This window comes from Schistocerca serialis, chromosome 3 (assembly GCF_023864345.2).
Source record: "Schistocerca serialis cubense isolate TAMUIC-IGC-003099 chromosome 3, iqSchSeri2.2, whole genome shotgun sequence".
Classification (NCBI taxonomy): Eukaryota; Metazoa; Arthropoda; class Insecta; order Orthoptera; family Acrididae; genus Schistocerca; species Schistocerca serialis.
In genome coordinates this window covers 224,046,500-224,074,350 of record NC_064640.1, presented here as the reverse complement: position 1 = coordinate 224,074,350, position 27,851 = coordinate 224,046,500, and the positions used below count along the sequence as shown (strand labels likewise).

General features: G+C 39.9%; 1 protein-coding gene across 1 annotated transcript in view; it reads right to left on the bottom strand.

Moving 5' to 3' along the window:
- Positions 1-27,045, bottom strand: part of LOC126470758 (cholecystokinin receptor type A-like) — a 32,780-nt gene extending 5,735 nt beyond the window's left edge. Inside the window, exons 1-2 of the mRNA XM_050098765.1 lie at positions 26,849-27,045; positions 5,580-5,694 (exon numbers count right to left, since the gene is read on the bottom strand). Coding sequence (XP_049954722.1) covers positions 5,580-5,694; positions 26,849-27,045 — 312 coding nt within the window. The remainder of the gene's footprint in view (positions 1-5,579; positions 5,695-26,848) is intronic.
- Positions 27,046-27,851: the final 806 nt, after the last annotated feature.

Here is a 27,851-nt window from a genome sequence, read left to right as displayed (position 1 = left end):
CACAAGCTGGATCTATAAAATGCTGAAAAGATCCTCCCCCCCTTTTTTTACTAGCTTTGTGGGTGCTCTGAAGAACAACACTAGTTTGTAAGCTGTCTACATTATACAGTGAGCTGTTATCTCTGTTCATTCCACTGTTTGTATTCCACTCAGTATTTTCCAAGAAATATCAATGTTGACATGAGATTACCAATGTGCAATGTGCTTTACCAGCCATGACAAACTGTGAAAGCTGGATGAAGAGTGATCCGTGCCAAACTGTGATGGCATTACATTAAGAGAGTGTGCTTTATTTCAAATTTCCTCACCATTTACAATAATTTGAAAAACTCAAGAATATCCCATGTATCCAATAAACAACAAATGTTGTTACAAGAAAATGGGCCTTTATCTTCTCTAAAGTTTCATATATTTTAAATATGTAGGCAAAAGTAATGGTTTGTGATGGAATATGGAAAATACATTTTAGATGAGGACATTAAACTTGTTGAACCCATTAGTATTTGAGATTAGTAGGTGCTGTGTTGGTGGCACATTTCACCCTCTTTCTTCTCTTACCATCTTCCAACACATATGTGACACCACACTACACTTACACCCATTACAGTCACCTATTCTATTCTTAACAATTACACTTAACAAACACACACTGCATGCAATTCGTGAAGGAAAGGTGCCTATGGGTGCAAAGGATAGAATATACTTTTCCAGTTCAGGTGGCTGAACCTAACCTTTGGGATTTCACAGCTAGTTGTATCATACAACTTTACTTTTGTTGCACAATGGTTTGACAGTGATGCAGTAAACATAACACTTCTTGAAACTGACCATTCAACCAAGAAGTTAATCATGAATCATATTGCACCTGGTGTTGGGATTCAGCAGCTATTCTTAATTGTTAGTGAGACACTATGAGAGCAATGTGACAACTTTTTGGCCTGGCAGTGTAATACAGTAGTTGTTAGATAAAAATGCACTTATGTTTCAACATCGTCCTCTTATGGCAGTGCACTTTACTTTTCCAATTAGGAGAGTCCACCCCTGAAGATTTATTTTGGAGGGTGTGTAAAATAGCCACTAATGGTTCTCATAGTCTCTTCATTTGACTTGAAACATTTTTTCAGCCACAAATTTCCTTAAATGTGAAAATACAAGGGCTATTCAGAAAGTAACTTGGTTTTTAGAATTAAAAAGAAAAAAGAAAAAAGAAATGAAACTTATTTTATTACTTACATTTGAAATGCACATTGTTCAGTTATTTCTCAACATAATTTCCGTACAAATTAATGCACTTATCATAATGATACACCAACTTGTTAATACCATCATTGTAGAATGTTGCCACCTGAGACTTCAACTCTGTTTGGACACCTTTGTACAGTTTCTTGTCATCATCGAAGCCCTGTGTTGCAGGCCAGGTCTTCATGTGTGGAAACAAGTGGAAATTGTTCACAGTAAGTTCCAGAATGTGCAGTGGACGACTAAAATGCTCCCAACCAAAGCCATTCAAGATCCTTTGAGTCTAAATCATTGTGTGAGGTCATGTATTGTCATGAATGAAAACAAACCTTGGAATGTAACTTTCCTTGATGTTTTGATTTATATCACTCTCCTCGATTTCTTTAATGTTTCACATGTGCAAATATTATCACTGATTTTCTCCACCAGTTCAGCACTGACAATTCTGGGCCACTTCACACTTTCTCCTGAAGATTAGTATGGCTGGCCATTGTTAAATGTGATGCACTATTGTCTCACTTCAGCTTCACTCAGTTCATCATTTCCATACATTATACAAACTTCCTGACAAATCTCAATTGGCCTCAGTTTTTTGGAGAACAAAAACGCGTGTGTGTGCGCGCGCAGTTCATGGACTGGTCTTTGTAAATCATCTTCTGACTATGTTGTGATTACTTGGTCATCTACAGCAAATAAGTCCACCTTTGGTACTGCTCTGTATTAGATTTCAGAGCCAAGACTTTCTTTACAGTTACAAATAACAATTTATATGTAAAACTTAAACAACAGTGCAGATGATAAAGGACATGCTTATCTGAAGTATTGGTTTACAGTTATTTGCTTTTTTCCCACATTACCTCCGCTTTATTGTTTCTCTTGGGCCAGAGATTTCTAACAGCATTTAACATATGGGCTGGAACTCCTTTCTCTTTCATAATTTCCAATAGTTTTTGTCTACTGACTCCAAGAAAAGTTTTAGCATGCCATAATTTTTGACTGTTAGAAATGTAGGTTTGTTGAATTCTTTGTGTTTTCCAGTTAACTAGATTATGTTATAGACTCAATATGTATAGGCTCTTCCTCTTAAAAAGCCATGTTGGTTGTTTAATAGCATAAGGGAGGCTGTTTGATAATACTTCATATATCATCATCATGATGGATAAAATGCTATAATGGTGCCTTAATTGATATAACATGGTGTCTCCTTAGTCTTTAAAAATGTGGGGCTAAAATCATACCACTTGGTGTAGAGTAAAAGTTGTTAAAATATCTAGGGTATAGATTGATGATTTTGACTAGGAGAACAATGCAGAATTGCCTTCCAACTGCATTTCTGCTCTGCCACAATTTATTATTAAACATAATTATCTTCTTTTAAAGAACAGATTCAGCCGAGATGGGATTTTTAATTCCATAACTGATATGTTTGGACTTACTGTAATGTTTATAATGCACACTTCACAATATCAGCAGTACATCTTACTGAGTATCCATGTGAGATTACTCTCTCACGGTGTAAATGGACCTTAATTCTTGCTACATAGATTAACATTTATGAAGTATCTTCACTTGTAGCAAAGTGTTCTTCCTGATCTTTTATAAGATGTCTCATTTTAACTGTGGCTGAAAATTTGGTTAATACACTAGTGCATAGTCCTAGATCACTGGACTTATTCCATGGATTCCTGCATTTTTGGTCATGTAAAATACCTCATGCACATGGCTCACATTACAACACTGGAAAATTAGGAATGTTGCTTTGAAGGATAAACTGATGGAAAACACAGGAGAGCAACAGAAGATTCACAGATTATTGCAGAGACATGCTATATAATATATGGACACAAGAACAGCATTCTGAACACTTTTTTCTGTAACATTGTATTGATGAATTGATTACAAGTTTCTATGGAACTCAGAAATAGGTGTCACTATTTCAAAATTGGATAATTTGTGGAACCATTGTATACTGGAACTTTCTTGCTTGTTTTTGTGTCTCCTTTTCACTTTCCTATAATTAACAATTATTTATGAAGCACATGCATGAAAATAGATTAAGGAAAGGCAAACCTACATTTCTAGCATTTGTAGACTTAGAGAAAGCTTCTGACCATGTTGACTGGAATACTCTCTTTCAAATTCTGAAGGTGGCAGGGGTAAAATACAGGGAGTGAAAGGCTATTTACAATTTGTATAGAAACCAGATGACAGTTATAAGAGTTAAGGGGCATGAAAGGGAAGTAGTGGTTGGGAAGGGAGTGAGACAGGGTTGTAGCCTATCCCCGATGTTATTCAGTCTGTATATTGAGTAAGCAGTAAGGGAAAGAAAAGAAAAATTCAGAGTAGGAATTAAAATCCATGGAGAAGAAATAAAAACTTTGAGGTTCGCCGATGACATTGTAATTCTGTCAGAGACAGCAAAGGACCTGGAAGAGCAGCTGAACGGGATGGACATGGTCTTGAAAGGAGGATATAAGATGAACATCAACAAAATCAAAACAAGAATAATGGAATGTAGTCAAATTAAATTGGGTGATACTGTGGGAATTAGATTACGAAATGAGACACTTAAAGAAGTAAGTGAGTATTGCTATTTGGAGAGCAAAATAACTGATGATGGTCGAAGTAGAGAGGATATAAAAAGTAGACTGGCAATGGCAAGGAAAACGTTTCTGAAGAAGAGAAATTTGTTAACATCGAGTATAGATTTAAGTGTCAGGAAGTCGGTTCTGAAAGTATTTGTATGGAGTGTAACCATGTATGGAAGGGAAATGTGGACAATAAATAGTTTAGGCAAGAAGAGAATAGAAGCTTTCGAAATGTGGTGCTACAGAAGAATGCTGAAGATTAGATGGGTAGAGCACATAACTAATGAGGAGGTATTGAATGGAATTGTAGAGAAGAGAAATTTCTGGCACAACTTGACTAGAAGAAGGGATCCGTTGGTAGGGCATATTCTGAGGCATCGAGGGATCACCAATTTAGTATTAGAGGGCAGCATGGAGGGCAAAAATCGTAGAGGGAGACCAAGAGATGAATAGACTAAACAGATTCAGAAGGATGTAGGTTGCAGTAGTTACTGGGAGATGAAGAAGCTTGCACAGGATAGAGTGGCATGGAGAGCTGCATCAAACCAGTCTCTGCACTGAAGACCACAACAACAACATGCTATAAGAATTGTTCTAAGAAGTGTCCTGATAGAAGTTTGACTTCTGATGACAAGGGCCAGAAGTGTTCAAAAAAGCTTGAACTATAATATTAAACTAATCTGGCATCTCAGTGTTTTCTAGTTTTAGTGTTTTGTAGATGTCTGTAACAGAGAGTTTTTTCATATGAATATGTCTTCATATTTCTATAACTGAGCGTCACTTACTTAATGTATCTTATATAATACATATCTCTAAAATTGAATTAAATCACATATCATATTTTCCTTTAACAACAAAGAAGGAAGTTTATACCATAAGTAATTTTTATAATTATTTTTCTTCCATTCAAGTTGCTGAAATATTTATTTTGGGCACAAACAAGAAACAATTGTGCATTGATCTACACATGTTGGGACAAACGTCAATTGCAGCCAGACTCACTGCCATCAGCTATTTTAAACCAGCAAACCTAAAGTGGCTCTAAACGTTTACTAAGTCATTAAAAGAGGTTGCAAGAACCAGTTTGCAGTGACAGAAAGACTTGCCAGCCTAATAACTGTAGAGAGGATCTCCTGACCAATTATGCCATATGATCATCTCAATGTAAAATGAAAACTATTTTGTGGCAAAAATTTCCCTTGTGCTCAATTTGTGTTTGGAAGAAGTGTGTCAATTTCGTATAATATGAGGATAACTATTCCTTATACTGAAATCAAACTGAAGATTTGACGAGTGTTTTGTTTCAGTGCCATAAGATATACCAATCATTACTTGTGTTATGTCTTTTATTGAGCATCATAATAGATTTTACACGAGAAGAAAAACTTATTGTTGATTGTTTCGAAGTCATAATATGTTTAAATTCTTCAGAATTCAGAATACACCATATTTATTTTGGTACTTAATTACTGCATGTACGAGTACATATAATTATGCAGAGAAATAAATTATCTCCACTTGTAAAATTAAGTAAATGTTTATAAACTGACTGGATAAGTCTATACATCAGAATTAGAGATCAGTAACTAAAAAATCTGTGTTCACCTGAATTAAGTTTCAATGTCTTCTACTTTTTAATGATGTTTAATTGCATATGTTGAATTTTATGTAATGTATCTCTTGCCTCCAAGCCATGCACTAGAGAATTTTGTGAGTACTCAATCAGTGGTAGCATTTAGTTGACTGATGTACCTGCTTCCTTGTGGCGCGTGCTGTGTCAGCCCTGTTTCGTCTTCTAGTCACTGTGTGTCTGCTGCTTTGTGAGGCTGTCAATGTGTTCTCTTGACGGCTGGAAATTCTGTTTGTGCTGAAAAGTACAGTCTTTTATTGAGTATGTTTATAATAGTTTTTTAAATAGATGACCTCTACATATTATGCTCACAGAGTATAGATGAAAATAATTTAGAATAAAAAATAAAGACACACTGTTTTAACTCTAAATACAAGAGTGACACTTTAACTTAACATACTTTCATACTTTTTCTTAAAAACTGAGCAGAATGGTCTCCTGATTAAAAAAATTGCACCTTTAAACAAAGTTAACTCAACATACGCACATACGATTGAAATGTAATTCTATTTATATTATGTGCAATGTCTTTGTTTCTTGTGGATTAAATGTTTTCAGTCATTTTACACAAACATGTCACGATGAGACTGAACGGCTAGCCAGCACTTTCCATCAGGAGTTTAAATTAACCATATGGCTGTGGAGCATCAGTGATTGCAAGTTATTACAAAACCATTTCATTTTCAGTCATAATCCCAAGCATGTTCAACAGCTATTACCAATTTTTATGGTAATGTCACCTTCAAATAATCAGCTGTACTGAGGGGCATATTATCACTGCTATATGTTGAAATACTAAATAAACAAAGACCTGTAAGACAATCATGGTGAAATCCGTCTGGCTACATTGTCCTCAGTAATGTTGCACAGCTTAACATGCAGCTGTTGGTCAGCTTCTGGTATGGCGAAACTTGGTGTGTATCTCCTTCCATAAAACTACACAAAATAGCTGCAGTTTTCTAGTGTTATTTTTATTCATACAATTATTTGCTTAACAACTACTTTTTAATGATAACGACATGAAAGAACTACATCACAACAGTCAATATTAGCAGTTTGCAACTGATCAGTGTTGGCAATCCAGAATTGGCATTGCTTGTACGTTGTTGATGATTCTAGGCTTTCACATTTTGGATTACTCTCAATTTGCCCTTTCGGATGTGTGTACATTTTTTCCCATCATCCACTTGATCCTTTTGCCACTTGCCAGAAACTGACTCGTGGCATTCCCTCACCTGGGTAGTGTGTTACTAAAGTGGTGAAGAGGCTGATTCTTGCATGTGCATAAATTCATAACAATGGATCAAAAGTTTCTGGAGCTTTTGGCAGCATAAAACAATGCTACAGACACAACAGCAGGAACATATGAAACTGCAACTACTGCCAACTACTACAGCAGGAGCAGATGCAAGAGCTGTCAAGCGAGATGTAGAGCTGGTCCAAAACGCAAGCATGCAGCCAGTGGGGTGAACATCTGCAAGCAGCCATCACCCCTGTCTCCGCAGTTTTCTATGTCTCATGGCACTGTAGAGAGGTGGAAAAACTACTTGTGTAGATTTATGCTGTATTCAAGGTAAGAAACATGTCAGATCCCGCAGTCCTGAGTGCTTTGTTACTTAGCAGTAGTAACAGTTTGCACAAGATTGTGCAAAAGTATGGACCCTCCCTTTCTGTATCTACAGCAGATCACAAGATGCTACCCCACCTCAACATTGGATTCACTCCCATAGCCATTTAAGTCTTGTCCAAACTGTTGGCTTCATCATGGGCATCGCCAGTGTCCACTTTTTTTGCATGTCTCAAGTGAGGGCTCTTAGCAGTACTGTGCCAGGACAGGACAACGGAGTGATGAGTCAACATGCTGGTGTTTGCCACTACATTCTGGGTGCAGTACCTGACCAAGCATCAGTGCTTGCTTTGACCCTTGTGTTGGCAGAACCCGGCCGAGCACCTAATAACCTCTTGTTTGAATTAAATACCAGTGGTGTTACAACACAGTTCTAAGTTCACACAGAGGAAGTGATCTCTTTGGTTAACTGGGAAACCTATCAGAGTTTGGGCTCCATCTGTCTGCAGATGCCGCAGTGGCAGGTTATTTGATATAGCCAGCAAAAGATTCCTTTGAGAGGACAAACTGCTGTGTGGGCAGAATACTAGGATATGGAATGGCACATCACCTTGTTGATCATAACTTCACTGCCGGCTGTAAACATTTTTGGTTTAAATACATTCACTGCATTCAGTTTTTGAGTACTGGATGATGTGAAGCTGGCATCAAGCTCAATACAATTCTAGATTTTAGAACCATTATCACAAAATTATCAGCAGTTATTCCGATCAATGTTGGGTATGGCTAAAGAGTTTAACATTCATATGTCACTCATGCAGTCCACTGTACCTATGCTGGATGCCATAAAGGCCAAATTTTCCACATTACAGGTGTGTGGAGCAATTACACCAGTCTTCGATAGTTCTTGGTGACACTCATGGCCATTATAAAGAAAGAGAACAGGTTCATCAGAATTTTCAGTGATTTTAAGACCATGATTAATGCACAAAGTTGGATCGACATTTCCCCAGTTCCTTGACCAGGACCTTGTTTGAAAGTTAGCAGGGGCACAATATTTTACGTAGACTGATTTGAAGGATGCATACTTGCAGCTACCTCTAGATGCAGATACATGAGAAGCCTTGGTAAAAAAAAAGCATTTTAGAATGTTTTATTACAAGAGACAACGTTTTGGGGGTTGCCTCAGCAACAGTAAGTTTCCGAAGATACACACAGCAATTAACTCGAGGCATTCCAAAGTGCATAAACTATTTAAATGACATTTAGGTGACTGGTGCTACCATGGATGAACTCACGTAAAACTTGTAAACATTGTTTTAGCAGCTGTTAGAGAACAGACTGAATTGTAACCTGGAGTAATGCAAGATCCTGTGCAGTATTGGGGCATATGTTAAGCAGCAAAGGGATCATGCTGATGACAGAGCATATCAATGCTATTGAGAAACTGCTGGGTCAAAAATCTGGAAGAAATTGCAGTCTTTTCTGGTGAAAGTGATCTGCTACACAAAGTTCATTCCCCAGGCAACTCACCTTACACATCCAGTGACCGTGTAAGGGTAGAGATGTAAATGTGGCATTTGACGGATTGAATCTACCCCTATACTTTATGCTACAGCACAGTGTACCTCTTTGCTACAGTGCAGTGGCATCACTGATGGGGTGCCCCATAGTTCTGGAAGGTACAAGCTCGTTCTAGAGACTGGCTGGCGGTAGGCAGTCAGTTGCACTCGAGCCATACTTGTAGCCTTCATGTGAGCAGGATGTGAATATGTATGAGAGCACCATCATGAGAACTGTGTTAAAAATATTAATTTGTCAATTATGAAATATTTAATATGGAAAAGAAGACTGCACAGAAAAAGAATGTCAATGACTAACACATTCGATATTATGAATGAGGAGGATATGGAAGTGTAGTGCAAGTGCAGTTAGAAACCATGTGAAATTGATTTGCAATCAAGAAACAAATAAAATCAAGTGTTTCATACCAGTGTGTTATCTAATTGACAACATCAATGACTTTCCTAACTTTTTTATGGGATTGTTTCACATTAGTTTGAATGAAGTAGATAGGACATGTGTTGTAATTTACACAGTAGAGACTCTAAATACAGTTGCATGTACTTTGAGAGTATGTTTGCCACTCAAAAAACTGGTTGTATAGATGTTTGATAGCCTTGAAAATGTCAAGCAGCCGGAGTGAAACATTGAAAGCAAACTGAGATACATATAGGGGGCAGCTTACATGTAACAACACATGACAACATGGACTGCATGATTCTCAGATGTGCTCATAAGAAGAACAAAGGAAGGAACAATTTTCTAAACATTTAGGATATGACAGAAGAGCTGCTACAAGAAAGAAGAAGAAGCCAGGCTACCTGATGATTAGCAGATCAAGCAGATGCCACATCACAAAAATCAGCAGCTAGCAGTACAGTGGTCAACAGCAGCAGCAGAAGTACAAAACAAGTTGCAAGTTGTTGTAAGCCATTAACCAAAAAATGATGCAGTAGAAATTGATAAATAGTGTGACAAAAAGTAATCAATGACAGGTGCTGTATAGGCTATGAAGTATGTGTGTGACAAAACAGCGAAATTTTAGAACAGTGAATATTGGTAAATTTGGGATCAGATACAGAAAAGTAGCAGTAAATTTCAAATAGTGTAAAATGAGCCAACATTGCATGTAGAGGAAATCAAACAGGAGAGTGTTTCAGAGGAGGCAAATATCAGTCAAATGTAGAGCAACAGGAAAACTGGTTACCAGGGAGTGAAATGAAACAAGAAAATGAATCCGATGGCGAGGAAAATCTGTTAATTAACTCAACAAAATTATTCTTTGAAGATAGCATGGAGTGGGAAAGTGCAGGAATTCAGACCACACCCCAAGCAGTTGGCACAAAAGCCATGATCACACCCAAAATGGAAAATTGAGAAGCTATGGAGGCAAGCAAAGATAGTTAGTACAACATTTTCGAAGAAACCCCAGAGCTAAGGGGAGGAACTGGTTTTGATTTACAACTAATGATGAAGGCAGTCAAGGAATTAGATGAAAAAATAGATAAGTGAGTAAAAGAAATGTAATGGTCACTAAACAGAAAAATAATTAAGCAAATAGAAGAAATTAAAAGTCAAACAAGGAAATTAAATCATTAATATTAAGCAAACTCAAATCAGACATTAAAGCACTTGAAGAAGATCAGGGAAAACAATTTGTGATTCACAAGTTTTGAGGCAAGATTTAAAGCATGGGAGGAAAAGATGGATAATGAATTAAAAAGAAAGGGAAGGAAGAACATGAAAAAGTAAACAATGAAATAAAATCACAATTCAGAAAACAGGCAATAGTAGTTAAACAAATAAAAGAACAACAAAAACAGATGCAGGATAACATAACACTAGAGATAAACACACTAGGGGTTTTGGCAAATATGATCGCACAAGGATGAGAAGAAACTAATAAATGAGTAGAAGAGGTTGAGAAGATGGTGAAAGTCACAGGGGAGATGGTAGCAGAAATGTAGAAAGTACAAAAGAAATATTGAGCAAAAGATCAAGCCGGTTGTAACTGAGAAACTAATTAGTGAAATAAAACATTAAGTGCCTAAACTGCAGTAGTGACCCTCAAGTGGAGTTCATAAACAGTTGTAAGTTCAGTAAATTCCACCACAAAGGCAAGTTACACCCTGCTGCATTTATAAGGAATTTCCTGAGATCATTACCAAAATTACAGGATAAGGAACTAAAATTGCTTACATCATAAATCAAATAGAGGGTGAAGCATATGACTGGGGCATATGGTTAGATATGGAACATTTAACGTATGCAGAATTTAAGAAGCTGCTCCTAAAAAAGTATTGGCCCAAGAACAAACAGGATGACATATTAATCTTTATATGGAATTTTTCATATTAACAGAATGAGCAAGAACTTACAGTGAGTTCTTTGAAAAGGAATTAGAGAGGAATCAGATGAGAAAAATGTGGTGCAATTGGGGTGATACAAAGGCTGCCACGTGAAGTATGTAGTCATTTAATAGTAACGATTACTGACTCCGTGGGCCAGGCCAGGGTTATATTTGAGCAATTAGAGTGTGCAGATAGGCTGCCACAAGTGAACACAGACCATTCCAGTAGTGCAGCCCCACATCATGGGACATGCTACTAACAGTAGTGGCAGAATGGACAGAGTGTTGTATTCTGCCAGCTCGTCTAATATAGGGTGCCTAGGAAAGCTGATTTCTAGGATCACTAGACAACAATTCAAGCAAATCATATTAATGGACTTTATTACAAAAGGAAATGATTAAAATGATTACAATAATTAACTTTGTGAGATACTGACATGTTTTAAGCAAGGGGCGATAGACAAACACAAGCAAGCTCTTCAGCAAATACAATTCCAATACAAGCAAAACAATACATTTCATAAGTCACTGCTGTAGCATTAATAGGTTGGCTCGTCTTCAACTCAAGCTACAGCCAGACAGAGCGGTACTTATATTCTCTTGGCCTAGATGCCGCTTATGTCTTGCTGATGTCCTAGAGAGGGGTCTGTCAGTGTGCTATTGACTGATGTCGTCTCACAGCCCTCTCTGCTCTTCCTTTCTTGATTGTTGTGTTGGCACTTGACATTACGCCGGAACACAGAGAAATGGTAGAGGCCAAGAACATGGCAGTTATGCTTTCAGATCTCATGATGATCAAAGGACAGGTAGAAGAGAGGAAGAAAGGTGCAGCTTGCACAAAGATAGCTGCAGTGGATGGAGGCAGAGAAGTGGAGCAGAACTTTCTGAGAATGGAGGAACGGAAAACATGTAGGTGTTTCAGGAGTGGCCCGACCTGAAATATACATGGCAGGGCCTGTAAACACAGACAATGAAGAAATAAATATTTATGCCATAAAGGCTGAACAGCTAAATGATGAACTAGAAGACCCACTAGAGGAAACAGTAAAAGATAAGGTGATAATTACTCCAATAATTGAAGTTAAAATACGTGGGTGTGCAACTAGGTCTGTAGTCAATTTGGGAAACCAGCTGCATGATATAGCTAACAACATATATAATGAGCTACTGAAATCAGGAAACAACATATGGAGTTTACAATAAAAGAAGCTGTTGATGGATACGGGAAAGTGGTGAATTGTCAAGTAATAGTGGAGGTTGAGACTGAAGGAGACATATACAGAATGGATGTGGTAGTCATGCCTAATTTGCAAGAAGTCATTATAGAGTCAGACTGGTTGACGGAGCACGAAGTAGAAATAAGTAGAGAAAATAAGGCGAGACTTTATGATGGAGAAAAAGAGAAGATAAGTTTCAACGACAAAATTACACTAGATAGAGTACTAGATTTTTCCCACGTTGCTAAGTAGCAACCTGTGAAGATGTAATGGAAGAGGAAAATTTAGTAAACCGCATCTGTCAGTACAAATGATGCAAGTGAGCTCACATGGGAAGAAGTCAGCAACAAAATACATGGAATTAAGAATATTGATAAAAGAGCAGCTGAAAGGCTATCCAAATTAATCAGAAGATACAGAAAAGTTTTTGGAAATAGATCCTGAATAATAAAAGGCTCAGCATATCATATAAAATTATAGCTGTATAAGCCATATTTTAAGCCATCTTATCCAATACTACATGCAAGAAAAGAAGTAGTAGAGAGGAAACTGCAGTAGATCCTAACAAATGAAGTAATAGAGAGATCTAAAAGTCAATACAACAGCCTATTAGTTACTGTGGCTAAGAAGAGGGAGTGTAAGGCTTGTGTTGGGTGCATGACAAGCAAACAAGTTATCTGAACCAGAAAAGAAACAATCAAAGAACATAGACAAACTGTTGCAGAAATTTAAACAAGCAAAGATGTTTACAAATCTGGATTTGATGTCTGAATACCATCAAATACTGCTAGACCCAGAGTCAAGGCCATTTACAGCATTTTCGTACAAGGGAAGATATTATCAATATAGAGTGCTGCCTTTTGGACTGAACATATCCCTGTCTGATTTTATTACAATGCTAGACCAAATGCTAGGAGAAGATTTGCTGAAGAAAATTATGATATATTTAGATGACATGTTTGTAGCCAGTGAAATGTGGGAGGAAGACTTAAGGACTCTGGAGGAAATGTTAGAAAGTTGTGAATGTGCAGGTGCCATCCTTAATTTTCAGAAGTCAGAATTCAGAAGACTGGAAATACCTTTCATGGGACATATTATTGGGCCAGAAGGAATAAAACCACGACCCAGAGAAGCTGACAGCAATAAGAAATTTTCAGATACCGATAAACAGGAAGCAGGTGATAAGTTTTATTGGTCTCTGTGGATTCTACTGTTGATTCATTGGTGAGCAAACATTAAATAGCAAAGCACTGCATAGATGGCTGAAGAAAAGCAATGCATTGTCATGGACAGAGGAGGGTACTGCAGATTTTGCAAAAATAAAACAAAAACTTTGTAATGCTCCAAAATAGCTCATCCAGATATGTCAAAGGCATTTTACTTGGGGTGTGATGCTTTGGATTATGGACTAGAGGTCCATTTATATAAAAAAGATGAGGAAAAAGGAAAGGAATAATTAGAACCATTGCTTTTGGTAGTCAGGTGTTGAATGAACAAGAACGGAAGTAGTCAATAATGGAGAAGGAAGCATCAGAAGTAGTGTATCATTTTGCTAAATTTAGACATTATTTGAGAAGACGAAAATTTATTGTAGTAACAGATCACAAGGCTTTGTCATCTATGTTAACATGCAGACTGTGGCATAACAGATCAATGTGATGGATGCTTGCTCCATGAGAATCTAATTTCGATATTCAGTGCATACCAAGAACTTCACAGACAGTGCCAGATGCGCTATCTCAAATGCATATAGGATTAGAAGAACATTTTGCACCTCCTTTGCCAACAAAAAGAAAGATTTATCTGATAAAAGGGGTTATACAGGAAGGGGCAGCGTGCAGAGTAGTAAGGAACATCTAAGAGAGCAAAACGAGGGTGAAAAGTTAGTGCTACTTAAAAGTAAGTAGAATAGCACTGGGGAAGACAAGATCATGGCATATTACCTCTTGCATGATGGAGTGTTATGCCACAGAAACAATGTAAATGAGGAGGAATGGAGGGTGTGCATTCTGGAACAAAGTATAACGTTCATAATATGGAATACCAATCTCAGCTGTGGACATTTTGGTCTCAGGAAATATATGGAAAAATTATGGCATGATTGCTAGATTTTTGACATGACAAGATGGATAAAGAAACTGTTGAAGAATTATGAGACATGTCAGAAAACGAAGACTGTTACAGTACAGCACAAAGGGTTTGTGCATGTAGTACTGCCAAAGGAACCCAAGGAAGCAATTGCGGTAAATCTCCTGGGCCCACTCCCGAAATCTAGTGGTGCAATGACATATGTATTTGTGGCAATAGAGTTAGTCTCTCAATACTTTGAGGAAAGCAACAGGAGGTGAAGTTGGAAGAAAAGTTGGCCAAAGTCTATTTTCATAATTCATGCCTACCAAAGTACATAATAATAACTGACAATGGGAGTCAGTTCACTAGAAAGGCATGGACCAATGTGTTGAAGCAATATAGAGTAGACCCAACAGATAGAGCGGGTTTCACAATTCGCATTACACACTTCTAGAGGTTTTAGAGGGAACTTGTCAAGTTTTTCATAGGAACCCATGTCCAGAAACATTTGTTTCCATTTTACGAGGAAACAACACAAACAGATTTCACTCCTATTAATTGCAGTGTTACAACAGCTGTTTGATATGATGACCAGCATGTTCAAATGGTTCAAATGGCTCTGATCACTATGGGACTTAACATCTGAGGTCATTAGTCCCCTAGAACTTAGAAGTACTTAAACCTAACTAATCTAGCGACATCACACACAGCCATGCCCGAGGCAGGATTCAAACCTGTGACCGTATTGGTCTCGCGGTTCCAGACTGAAGTGCCTTGAACCTCTCGGCCACTCCAGCCGGCCACCATGTTCAGTGCACACAGTTTATCTGCACAGCAAGTTTGCACAAACTCTGTCCAAATGGATAATGACATCTGCTGCACCCATGATCCATACAATTAGATCTTCCTCTGACTGGACAGAGGTCTCATAAACAAGAATCTTCATGTGGCCCCACAAGAAAATGTCCAAAGGATTAAATCGGGGAATCTTGGTGGCCAAGCTTGTGGTCCACCTCGACTGATCCACCTATCCCTGTAGATTATGTTCAAATGATTTTGGACGAGAACTGTAAAATATACTGCCACACCATCATGCTGGAACCACAACTTGTTCTGAATCTCCAATGGCACATCTTCCAAAAACTCCACCAGCACCTGCTGCAGGAACATCAAGTACCTGGCATCCATTAGGTGGGGTGGAAGGATGTATGGCCCAATCACATGACCATCATAGATACTTGCCCAGTCACTGATGCCAAAGGAGTGTTGAAATCTTTGTGTACATGTGGCTTTGGGGTTTTCTTGATCCCGAATGTGGCTATTTCAAGTATTCAAAACACAGTCTCTGTTGAAATGTACTTCATCGGTGAACAAAATTTACCTTGGAAACTAAGGAAAATCCGCACAACAGTCTAAAAAAACAAGTACAGAAATTGACCTGTGGGACAGAATCCGCCAGGTCCTGACAAGGAACTGACATGGGAAGAAAAAACTGAAAAGGCCAAGTAAATTGTTATTAGGGGAGCTGAAGTACAAGGACAAATTGACTAGCTTGTGCATCTAGTAGTGTACAGCATAGCCCTCTGTGAATGCTGCCAATGGTCAGCACCTCTTGGCGTCACTGGGAAGACAGCACTGTAGTGCTAAGTAGTAAGCGTGGTGTTGTTCCTTGGTTACTTCTCGCACTGACCATTAATAGTTCTACTTTTTAACTCTGATAGTTTTAAAACAACTACTCTTCGAATTAGTCAAGCTGAAAGCGCTTCACACTAATATGATTAAAAAATAGAATATGACTGTACGAATTATGAGAACGTTCACAGACAGTTTTGCAGTTCCACGTAGTTGCGTATGGTTATCGATTAAAATAATTATCAGGATATCATAAACACCATTTTCACCATAGTAATGTTTCGCATCAAATTGTTGTTTTTGTTGTTGTGGGCTTCAGTCCTGAGACTGGCTTGATGCAGCTCTCCATGCTACTCTATCCTGTGCAAGCTTCTTCATCTCCCAGCACGTACTGCAGCCTACATCCTTCTGAATCTGCTTAATGTATTCATCTCTTGGTCTCCCTCTAAGATTTTTACCCTCCACGCTGCCCTCCAATACTAAATTGGTGATCCCTTGGTGCCTCAGAACATGTCCTACCAACTGATCCATTCTTCTAATCAAGTTGTGCCACAAACTCCTCTTCCCCACAATCCTATTCAGTACCTCCTCATTAGTTATGTGGTCTACCCATCTAATCTTCAGCATTCTTCTGTAGCACCACATTTCGAAAGCTTCTATTCTCTTCTTGTCTGAACTATTTATCATCCATGTTTCACTTCCATACATGGTTACACTCCATACAAATACTTTCAGAAACGACTTCCTGACACTTAAATCTATACTCAATGTTAACAAATTTCTCTTCTTCAGAAATGCTTTCCTTGCCATTGCCAGTCTACATTTTATATCCCCTCTACTTCGACCATCATCAGTTATTTTGCTCCCCAAATAGCAATACTCATTTACTACTTCAAGTGTCCCATTTCCTAATCTAATTCCCTCAGCATCACCCGACTTAATTCGACTACATTCCATTATCCTTGTTTTGCTTTTGTTGATGTTCATCTTATATCCTCCTTTCAAGACACTGTCCATTCCGTTCAACTGTTCTTCCAAGTCGTTTGCTGTCTCTGACAGAATTACAATGTCATCGGCGAACCTTAAAGTTTTTATTTCTTCTCCATGGATTTTAATAGCTACTCTGAATTTTTCTTTTGTTTCCTTTACTTCTTGCTCAATATACATATTGAACAACATCGGGGAGAGGATACAACCCTGTCTCACTCCCTTCCCAACCACTGCTTCCCTTTCATGTCCCTTGACTCATATAACTGCCATCTTGTTTCTGTACAAATTGTAAATAGCCTTTCGCTCCCTATATTTTACCCCTGCCACCTTCAGCATTTCAAAGAGAGTATTCTAGTCAACATTCTCAAAAGCTTTCTCTAAGTCTACAAATGCTAGAAACGTAGGTTTGTCTTTTCTTAATCTAGCTTCTAAAATAAGTCGTAGGGTCAGTATTGCCTCACGTGTTCCAACATTTCCACGGAATCCAAACTGATCTTCCCCGAGGTCTGCTTCTACCAGTATTTCCTTTCGTCTGTAAAGAATTCGCGTTAGTATTTTGCATCTGTGACTTATTAAACTGTTAGTTCGGTAATTTTCACATCTGTCAACGCCTACTTTCTTTGGGATTGGAATTATTATATTCTTCTTAAAGTCTGAGGGTGTTTCGCCTGTCTCATACATTTTGCTCACCAGATGGTAGAGTCTTGTCAGGACTGGATCTCCCAAGGCCGTCAGTAGCTCTAATGGAATGTTGTCTACTCCCGGGGCCTTGTTTCGACACAGGTCTTTCAGTGCTCTGTCAAACTCTTCACGCAGTATCATATCTCCCTTTTCGTCTTCGTCTACATCGTCTTCCATTTCCATAATATTGTCCTCAAGTACATCGCCCTTGTATAGACCCTCTATATACTCCTTCCACCTTTGTGCTTTCCCTTCTTTGCTTAGAACTGGGTTTCCATCTGAGCTCTTGACATTCATACAAGTGGTCCTCTTTTCTTTAATTTTCCTGTAGGCAGTATCTATCTTACCTCTAGTGATATAAGCCTCTACATCTTTACATTTGTCCTCCAAACATCCCTGCTTAGCCATTCTGCACTTCCTATCGATCTCCTTTTTGAGACGTTTGTATTCCTTTTTGCCTGCTTCATTTACTGCGTTTTTATATTTTCTCCTTTCATCAATTAAATTCAATATTTCATCTGTCACCCAAGGATTTCTACTAGCCCTCGTCTTTTTACCTACTTGATCCTCTGCTGCCTTCACTACTTCATCCCTCAAAGCTGCCCATTCTTCTTCTAATGTATTTCTTTCCCCTGGGATGGTTCCTTTGAAAGGGCACGGCCGATTTTCCTTCCCCATCCTTCCCTCACCCGAGCTTGCGCTCCGTCTCTAATGACCTCGTTGTCGACGGGACGTTAAACACTAATCTCCTCCTCCTCCTCCTTCTTTCCCCCATTCTTGTCAATTGTTCCCTTATGCTCTCCCTGAAACTCTGTACAACCTCTGGTTTAGTCAGTTTATCCAGGTCCCATCTCCTTAAATTCCCACCTTTTTGCAGTTTCTTCAGTTTTAATCTACAGTTCATAACCAATAGATTGTTTTCAGAGTCCACATCTGCCACTGGAAATGTCTTACAATTTAAAACCTGGTTCCTAAATCTCTGTCTTACCATTATATAATCTATCTGAAACCTGTCAGTATCTCCAGGCTTCTTCCATGTATACAACCTTCTTTTATGATTCTTGAACCAAGTGTTAGCTATGATTAAGTTGTGCTCTGTGCAAAATTCCACCAGGCGGCTTCCTCTTTCATTTCTTACCCCCAATCCATATTCATCTACTATGTTTCCTTCTCTTCCTTTTCCTACTATCGAATTCCAGTCACCCATGACTATTAAATTTTCGTCTCCCTTCACTATCTGAATAATTTCTTTTATCTCATCATACATTTCTTCAATTTCTTCGTCATCTGCAGAGCTAGTTGGCATATAAACTTGTACTACTGTAGTAGGCGTGGGCTTCATGTCTATCTTGGCCACAATAATGCATTCACTATGCTGTTTGTAGTAGCTTACCTGCGTTCCTATTGTTTTATTCATTATTAAACCTACTCCTGCATTACCCCTATTTGATTTTGTTTTTATAACCCTGTATTCACCTGATCAAAAATCTTGTTCCTCCTGCCACCGATCTTCACTAAGTCCCACTATATCTAACTTTAACCTATCCATTTCGCTTTTTAAATTTTCTAACCTACCTGCCCGATTAAGGGATCTGACATTCCACGCTCCAATCCGTAGAACGCCAGTTTTCTTTCTCCTGATAACGACATCCTCCCGAGTAGTCCCTGCCCGGAGGTCCAAAAGGGGGACTATTTTACCCGAGAGGACGCCATCGTCATTTATCCATACAGTAAAGCTCCATGCCCTCGGGAAAAATTATGGCCATAGTTTCCCCTTACTTTCAGCCATTCGCATTACCAGCAAGGCCGTTTTGGTTAGTGTTCCAAGGCCAGATTAGTCAATCATCCAGACTGTTGCCCCTGCAACTACAGAAAAGGCTGCTGCCCCTCTTCAGGAACCATACGTTTGTCTGGCCTCTCAACAAATACCTCTCCGTTGTGGTTGCACCTACGGTACGGCTATCTGTATCACTGAGGCACACAAGCCTCCCCACGGCAAGGTCTATGGTTTAAGGGGGGGGGGGGGGGGGTCACATCAGATACACAACGAAAAAAATCGTTTGGTTTAAACGATGTTAGCGCAATAGGTTGAATCTGTGAATGCTAAAAGAGACTTAGCTCCGAGCAGGTTTCTTCTTGCTGCATTCTTCTTAATAGCCACCCATTTAGTATTCATGTTTAGACACCTGATCCCAATCAAAGTCCTCGGTTTCACATACAAGGAAATGGCTTTTGTTAATTTTGTCAAAGTGTGACTATATGAGTATTTCCATAACCTATTTGTACTTCAAAATCCTCTCTCTGTGGAAAGCTGCGAAAATATGCTGGAACTCGAGTAATGTACCCGGCCACTCAGGTGATGGATATGAGATCTCGTTTAGAAATCACAGTCGCCTAGTCTTGATCCGCGATTTGTTTTTTTAGCAGATTTGGCCTCCCAGTGAACTGTCCATGATCTTGCATTTGAAGGCACGGCTAGGTAGTGTGTGCTGTATCTTCAGTGTGACATACTGAACTGTTGTTGTCAATATTTAGTTAGGAACCATTCTCTGGGCTTCTATTTTGAAGTTGTTACCAATTAAACTGGCACCTAGTTTGTAGCACTGGCAAGAAAATTTTCATAATATCCGTAGGAGCTTGTGCTACGTTCTTAGGTATTTGCTGGGTATGAGTGAGTAAAATTGAGACACCTGCCATGGCTAATACAAGAAGCTACGGGCTGGCCAGGTGAAGTTACATCAGGGGCAACTTGCTGATATGATAAGTACTGCCCCTGAGTCACAGAGCAGTTACTTCATAACCCAGCACGGCAGAGGGACCACGGTCATGACATTGTCAATGCAGCGAAAAAGAGAAGCCACTGGATGAGTTAGACTGTTTTACATCCGAGCCACAGTCCTGTTATGACTTACGTGATAGAAACCGATGCTTTAGCTAAACAAGGATGGCCCAAGCCTGTATAAGTAGTCGTCATTTGTAGTCAGAGGTATTTCAGGCTACCAGCAACTAGCTCTGAGGAGGTTCTATGACAGTTCGCGAGTCTACAAGGAGCAAGAGGTCATCTCCTCTGGACTCTGCCACTGCTAGCTGCGGGACTACTGTTCACGTTAAGTCCACTGCTGTGGACTTAACGCCCTCCAACCATAGTGCCACCTGGGGGCCTACCTTAACCGCTGCCGGACTCATACCCAGGCGGCCTACTGTTCAAGCCTGGGGCTGTGCAGGCACCACCGCCTGTACGGGAAAACTCCTTAAAGCCGTTGGCACACGGACCGTGCATCCGAACGTTGAGCGTTGAGCGTGCCGAGTTTCTGATGCCATAGCGTGGAACAGCACGTTCGGGAGTCTTTCTGATCGTGCAGAGCAGTATCTGGCATGTCAGATATTCTGAGCGAGCGTCTGAGCGTTGACCAATGAGATGGCACAACGCCACCTACGTCACACGCACGCCGTCTCCCTTCAGTACAGAGTTGTGAGGCGCCATATTGGCATTCATTTCAAGCCTATATGTATATATGCCGTTTCTGAGCACCAGTACATTGAGAATCACTGGAAAACTCGTTAACTGTGTGATTCGTTGCAATAAAATAATGAGAAACATCATATTCGTGGCAAAATAATGATTGTAACTTGTGTATTATGAGAGTAGGCTATTTGAAGGCAGCGACACACGGAAGATCCATCGAAAACGCATTGTTCTTGGTACAATTTGTTATAATTAAATTTCAATTAGTAACATATCTACGATTAAGGTTTTCAGCACGCCGTAAGAGAATGTGATTAGATTTAACAGGTGTGTTGTTGGATTAGCATAATAAGTAGCGTCACTCTCTGGTGATGAATTGTTTAATAGGGCCCTGGTTCGCGTATGGACACTTCCGAACTTTTTTTCCAAACATTCGCGTTTTTATTAGGTTCTGATACTTTATTATTAGTTTAATATAAGTATATACTATAATATTTGATGTTATGTAAATATAAATTCACCTTATTTTGAGGGGTGACTTTGTTCGATTGGCTTAATCAGCAGGACAGCTTGAGCTACCTGTGTAAAGATATTTTGCGCCTTTTTTCTTTTACGCTTCGTAATTCACATGTTGCAAAGATTCTGCTGCTGTGTAGGAATAGTGATCAAGTAAGACTGACCGTGGGGTTTCACGAAAATGTGGGAATGATGAAATAATGTTTATCTTATGCAGAGAAGTATTCCAAATTTGTACCGCACTGTTTGTAATGGATCTTTTATAAGCATGTGTGCTTATTGATTGTACATGGTACTTTCCTTTTCGTGGACGATAGAGGAAACGTGCGTTTTAATAGAGCTAACGTGGGAATTTTACTCGAGTCCATTGAGTAAACAGTGTGATTTGCGAACTAGAAACAACCCTCAACTACCGCTGGAGTGCGTTGCGATCGCGTATACCACGTTGGGGCCCACGTACCTTATGCGCAAGTCGCATCGTTCCTGAGCGTTCAGCAGCACGTCGAACTTGGCACGCTCAACGTTAACGTTCGACAGCATGGTCCGTGTGCCGACGGCTTTACTCTGCTCGTGTGGGCAGACACTGCTGCTGCCGTGAGCCATCGTATCCATTCTGGATCCACGGCGTAATTCCACGCGCCCTTCCTGTGCTGGAAGGAAGTCTCTTGTCTGCACTGCGAGCCGCCGCCCGCTGCCGCGGTCAGTTTCCTTGCAGAATCGCTGCCGTCATCACCACCGGTCGCACGATACTGCCAGCCTTCCCACTGACTGCCGTGCCCCCTCGCAGACTGTGTACAGCTTATGTACTTCTCTGAGTATCATCACGATTTTGAAGTTGATGAACAATAAATGAATGTTTTACTAATGATATTTTCATGACTACACTTATGACGGCTTCCAGGAATCCTCAGCACTCCACTTTACCTCGCCAAAGTAGAGGTCATACCAATGACTCGGCAGCAGTGGTCGTCAAACGTTTTTGCTCATGAGCCAATACTGGTGCTGTGGGGTGGCACCTAGGACCGCATATGTGGGGATGTTATTGTCAATTGATAACATACATAAATTAGTATGTTACGAGCTCACAGTACTATACACGCAGACTAAGTTGACTCTCGGCGCGGTGGCTGATGGGAGCGATCGTAAAGACTTTTCTCATTCATTGTCGCTCCATCAGCCACCGCGCTGAATGTCAACTTATTTGGCACTATCTATAGTTAGGGCAAGGTAAGTTGGCCACCGGCCCCGAAATAGCTGCTGGTCGTTAAAAGTTGCCACCATTCGGAACACTTCGTGTCTGTTCTCTGTTTCTCTCCATTTCTCTCCATACTACGTCCACTACTGTTTCTTGTGTATATTAATGACCTGCATCTGTTACATTATCAGATGCCAAGTTTGTCTTATTTGCAGATGATACAAACATTGCAATAAATAATAAATCAAATATAAATTTAGAAAGAGCAGCTAATCAAATTTTTACTGACGTTAATAAGTGGTTCATAACAAATTCACTGTCATTAAACTTTGAAAAGACCTACTATGTGCAATTCAGAACTTCCAAGAGATTTCCTTCTGGTGTGTGTATAAAATATGATGACATGGAAATAGGAGAAGTTGAGAGTGTAAAATTCTTGGGATTACAACTTGATAATAAACTCAGTTGGGAGCAACGTACTAACGAACTGCTAAAGCGCCTAAACAAGTCTGTGTATGCAATGCGAATGATGTCAGACATAGGCGATATAAATATAAAAAAAACTGGCATATTTTGCTTATTTTCACTCCATTATGTCATATGGTATCATATTTTGGGGTAACTCCACAAACAGAGAAAAAAATTTTAGAGTACAGAAGCGTATAATAAGAGTAATGAGTAGTGTAAATCCAAGAACATCATGTCGAAACCTATTCAAAGAATTGGGCATATTAACCACAGCTTCTCAGTATATTTACTCCTTAATGAAGTTTGTTGTAAATAATACATCTCTTTTTCCAACTAACTGCTTAGTATGCAGTATCAATACTAGGAATAAGAACAATATACATAAAGATTTAAAATCACTTACTCTTGCCCAGAAAGGGGTCCAGTATTCAGCAACGCATATTTTCAATAAGTTACTAGCAACCATTAAGAGTTTAGTTTCAAACAAGGCACAATTTAAACATAATCTGAAAGAATTTTTGGTGGGCAACTCCTATTCCATCCATGAGTTTCTCAACAAGTGCAGTAGACCATTTTAATGAAATTTTATTATACTTTAATTTTTGACAATACTTGGTTGTAACAGCCAAGTAACTACCTACTGTGTGAATGATGGATGTATGGAAAGCAGATGTAAGTCTTAAGTCTGTAAATAGTGAAAGTTTAATTTTAAATCTTGTCCATAATCTGACTGTTCTTAACTGAGGATCACTGAAATGAGTAATTTACTTTAATTTTTGACAATACTTGGTTGTAATAGCCAAGAAACTAGCAAATGTCTGAATGATGAATTTAATGAAAGCAGATGCAAGTATTAAACCTGTAAATATTAGAAGTTGAAATTTAATTAATGTATATAATTTTACTGTTTATTGACTGAGGATCATTAAAATTAATGAAACTCAAGTTTTTCTAATTACATTTTTGTAATGTGTTTATCTGACATGTTTGGGTCTATGGAATGAATAATTAATCTAAGCTAATCTAATCTTCGGATTGTTGCTGCCCTCAGAAATCCTAAAACTGTAACACCGCAACTGCCTGACGAAGTGTTGTTGCAGTTGTCTGTGAGAGTGAATGATTAATTGATTCGTAACAGTAACTTTACTTATCTTCAAATGCATTACGCAGTAGGAGACATGTTCACAAACGTTTACTAAATGTTTGGATGTCATTTACTCTCTGCATTGTATTACAACAGCCTTAAATTAATTTCATATTGCTTGCTACGATCTGGGTGGCTAAATCGTTCGCTCGCATTGTCCAGAATGTTCCTCAAACCAGTCGCGAACAGTCATTATCCGGTGACATGGCGCATTGTAACCCATAAAAATTCCATCGTTGTTTTGGAACATTTAGTCCATGAATGGCTGCAAATGCTCCCCAGGTAGCCGAACGGAAACATTTCTAGTCAGTGATCGGTTCGGGGCTCACTCCATTCTATGCAACACAGCCCATACCATTGTGGATCCACAACCAGCTTTCACAGTGCCTTGTTCACAATTTGGGTCAATAGCTTCGAGGGGTCTGTGCCACTCCCGAACCCTACCATCAGCTCTTACCAACTGAACTCGGGACACATCTGACCAGGTCATGGTTTTCTAATCTTCGAGTCCAAACGATATGGTCACCAGCCCAGGAGTCCGCCCCAATAGCTGAATGATCAGCGTGACAGACTGCCGTCCTAAGGGACCCGGGTTCGATTGACGGCTGCGTCGGGGATTTTCTCCGCTCCGGGACTGGGTGTTGTGTTATCTTCATCATCATTTCATCCCCATCTGGCGTGCAGGTCGCCCAATGTGGAGTCGAATGTAATGAGACCTGCACCAAGACGGCCGGACCTGCCCCGTAAGAGGCCTCCCGGCCCATGACGCCAAACACTCATTCCATTACCAGCCCAGGAGACGGCTGCAGGCGATGTCGTGCTGTTAGCAGAGACACTCGCGTCGGTCGTCTCCTGCAATAGCCAGTTAACGGCATATGTCGCCGCACTGAACTACGGGTACGTTTGTCGCACGTCCCAATTTGATTTTTGCGGTTATTTCACGCAGCGTTGCTTGTGTGTTACCACAGACAACTCTACGTAAACGCCGCTGCTCTACATCTACATCTACATCTACACCCATACTCCGCAAGCCACCTGACCGTGTGTGGCGGAGGGTACTTTGAGTACCACTATCGGTTCTCCCTTCTATTCCAGTCTCGTATTGTTCGTGGAAAGAAAGATTGTCGGTATGCCTCTGTGTGGGCTCTAATCTCTCTGATTTTATCCTCATGGTCTCTTCGCGAGATACACGTAGGAGGGAGCAATATACTGCTTGACTCCTCGGTGAAGGTATGTTCTTGAAACTTCAACAAAAGCCCGTACCGAGGTACTGAGCGTCTCTCCTGCAGAGTCTTCCACTGGAGTTTATCTATCATCTCCGTAACGCTTTCGCGATTACTAAATGATCCTGTAACGAAGCGCGCTGCTCTCCGTTGGATCTTCTCTCTCTCTTCTATCAACCCTATCTGGTACGGATCCCACACTGGTGAGCAATATTGAAGCAGTGGGCGAACAAGTGTACTTTAACCGACTTCCTTTGTTTTCGGACTGCATTTCCTTAGGATTCTTCCAATGAATCTCAGTCTGGCATCTGCTTTACCGACGATCAACTTTATATGATCATTCCATTTTAAATCACTCCTAATGCCTACTCCCAGATAATTTATGGAATTAACTGCTTCCAGTTGCTGAACTGCTATATTGTAGCTAAATGATAAAGTATCTTTCTTTCTATGTATTCGCACCACATTACACTTGTCTACATTGAGATTCAATTGCCATTCCCTGCATCATGCACATCTGTTCGACGTCCCTTCTAAAAACGGGGATGACCTGTGCCCTTTTCCAATCCTTTGGAAGCTACGCTCTTCTAGAGTCCTACGGTACACCGCTGCAAGAAGGGGGGCAAGTTTCTTCGCGTACTCTGTGTAAAATCGAACTGGTATCCCATCACCTCCAGCGGCCTTTCCTCTTTTGGGCGATTTTGTTTTTCTATCCCTCTGTCATTTATTTCGACATCTACCAGTTTGTCATCTGTGCGAAAATCTAGAGAAGGAACTACAGTGCAGTCTTCCTCTGTGAAACAGCTTTGGAAAAAGACATTTAGTATTTCGGCCTTTAGTCTGTCATCCTCTGTTTCAATACCATTTTGCTCACAGAGTGTCTGGACATTTTGTTTTGATCCACCTACCGCTTTGACGTAAGACCAAAATTTCTTAGGATTTTCTTCTCTCGGTCATTACGTGAAAGCCCTCGGTCATTGCGTTGTCCGTGCTGAGAATAACGCCTGAAATTTGGTATTTTCGGCACACTCTTGACACTGTGAATCTCGGAATACTGAATTACCTATCGATTTTCGAAATGGAATGTCCCGCGCGCGTAGGTCCAACAACCATTCCATGAGCAACTGACATTGGTTATTTCTTAATTGTCACTTTACTGCTAATTCCTCTCAACTTTTCTGACATTTTAAGAAGTAACCAACGATGGGGATTAAAATTCTGACGGCAAAGAAAAAGGCAAGGAGCGGAAATAAGTAATAGAAGTGCGTGTTGTGTAGCCGGACACACAAGAATTTCAGTAGATGCGTACCTGATGCTGTTGGTGAGGACCTGCATGCTGCGCGTGCTCTTCCAGAGTTCGACAATGACGCAGCTGTAGCAGAAGAGCATGAGCACGCCCGGCGCCCCGAACAGCAGCACCAGCTGGTAAACGGCCAGGCTGAGACCACCCACCGTGTCGGCGCAGTGGTGTATCGTCACATTCACTATCATGTTGGTGTACAGCATCGCGTAAGTACCCTGCAACAGCACCATTAAATGAAACACCACACTGCAAATAATGAACACGCGCGGCAATCATGAGAACTCTGGTCCGTCTATTATATCCAAATATGTTTCAGCATCCTGGGGGCTATCCTCGGTAGGTGCTTTATTACGGTCTTGTTCTCCAGACTGTTAGGCACTGCGTGACCATCTTTCTGCAATTTTACAGCTAGCCACAGCTATTTTCGTGGCATTTGTCCTCTGTCCTCATGCTCACGCTCGTCTGTTACAGGAAAAAAAAGAGGTACTGAATTACACTTTCAAGCTCAGACGTGGATGTGTCTTCGTGAACCTGCGGAGTTTGTATTTCGGAATGTGATTCAGTAAAATTATGTGCCGTCTCTCTGCGTGTGTTTCAGATGAGCAAGCAGGCGGGGATCGGTGGCATGAACATAACTACGGCATAGAAATCTATACAGGGTACAAACGGTAACTGTTTGTAACGTACCTTGGTGGTGTAGAGGAGGGGTTCCCAAACTTTGAGAATCCTGGTACTTTGATGGAACACCTTATTTATTTATAAAAACGAGAAAAACTTGTTTTATTCAGTGATTACTTCAATTTGAAATCATAACTACAGAAATCATAATAAAATTAAAAAAAAACGTAATTAGCATCGTCAAAATGGCGAGACAAAAATCCTCCAAGTTGTTAATAGTTTTTCGCGGCGCACTTCTGCACTTCCCGTGGAGCACTGCTGTTCCGCGGAACACAATTTGGGAAACCCTGGTGTAGGGCAAGTCGAGACGAAGAATTTGATATGGGACGCT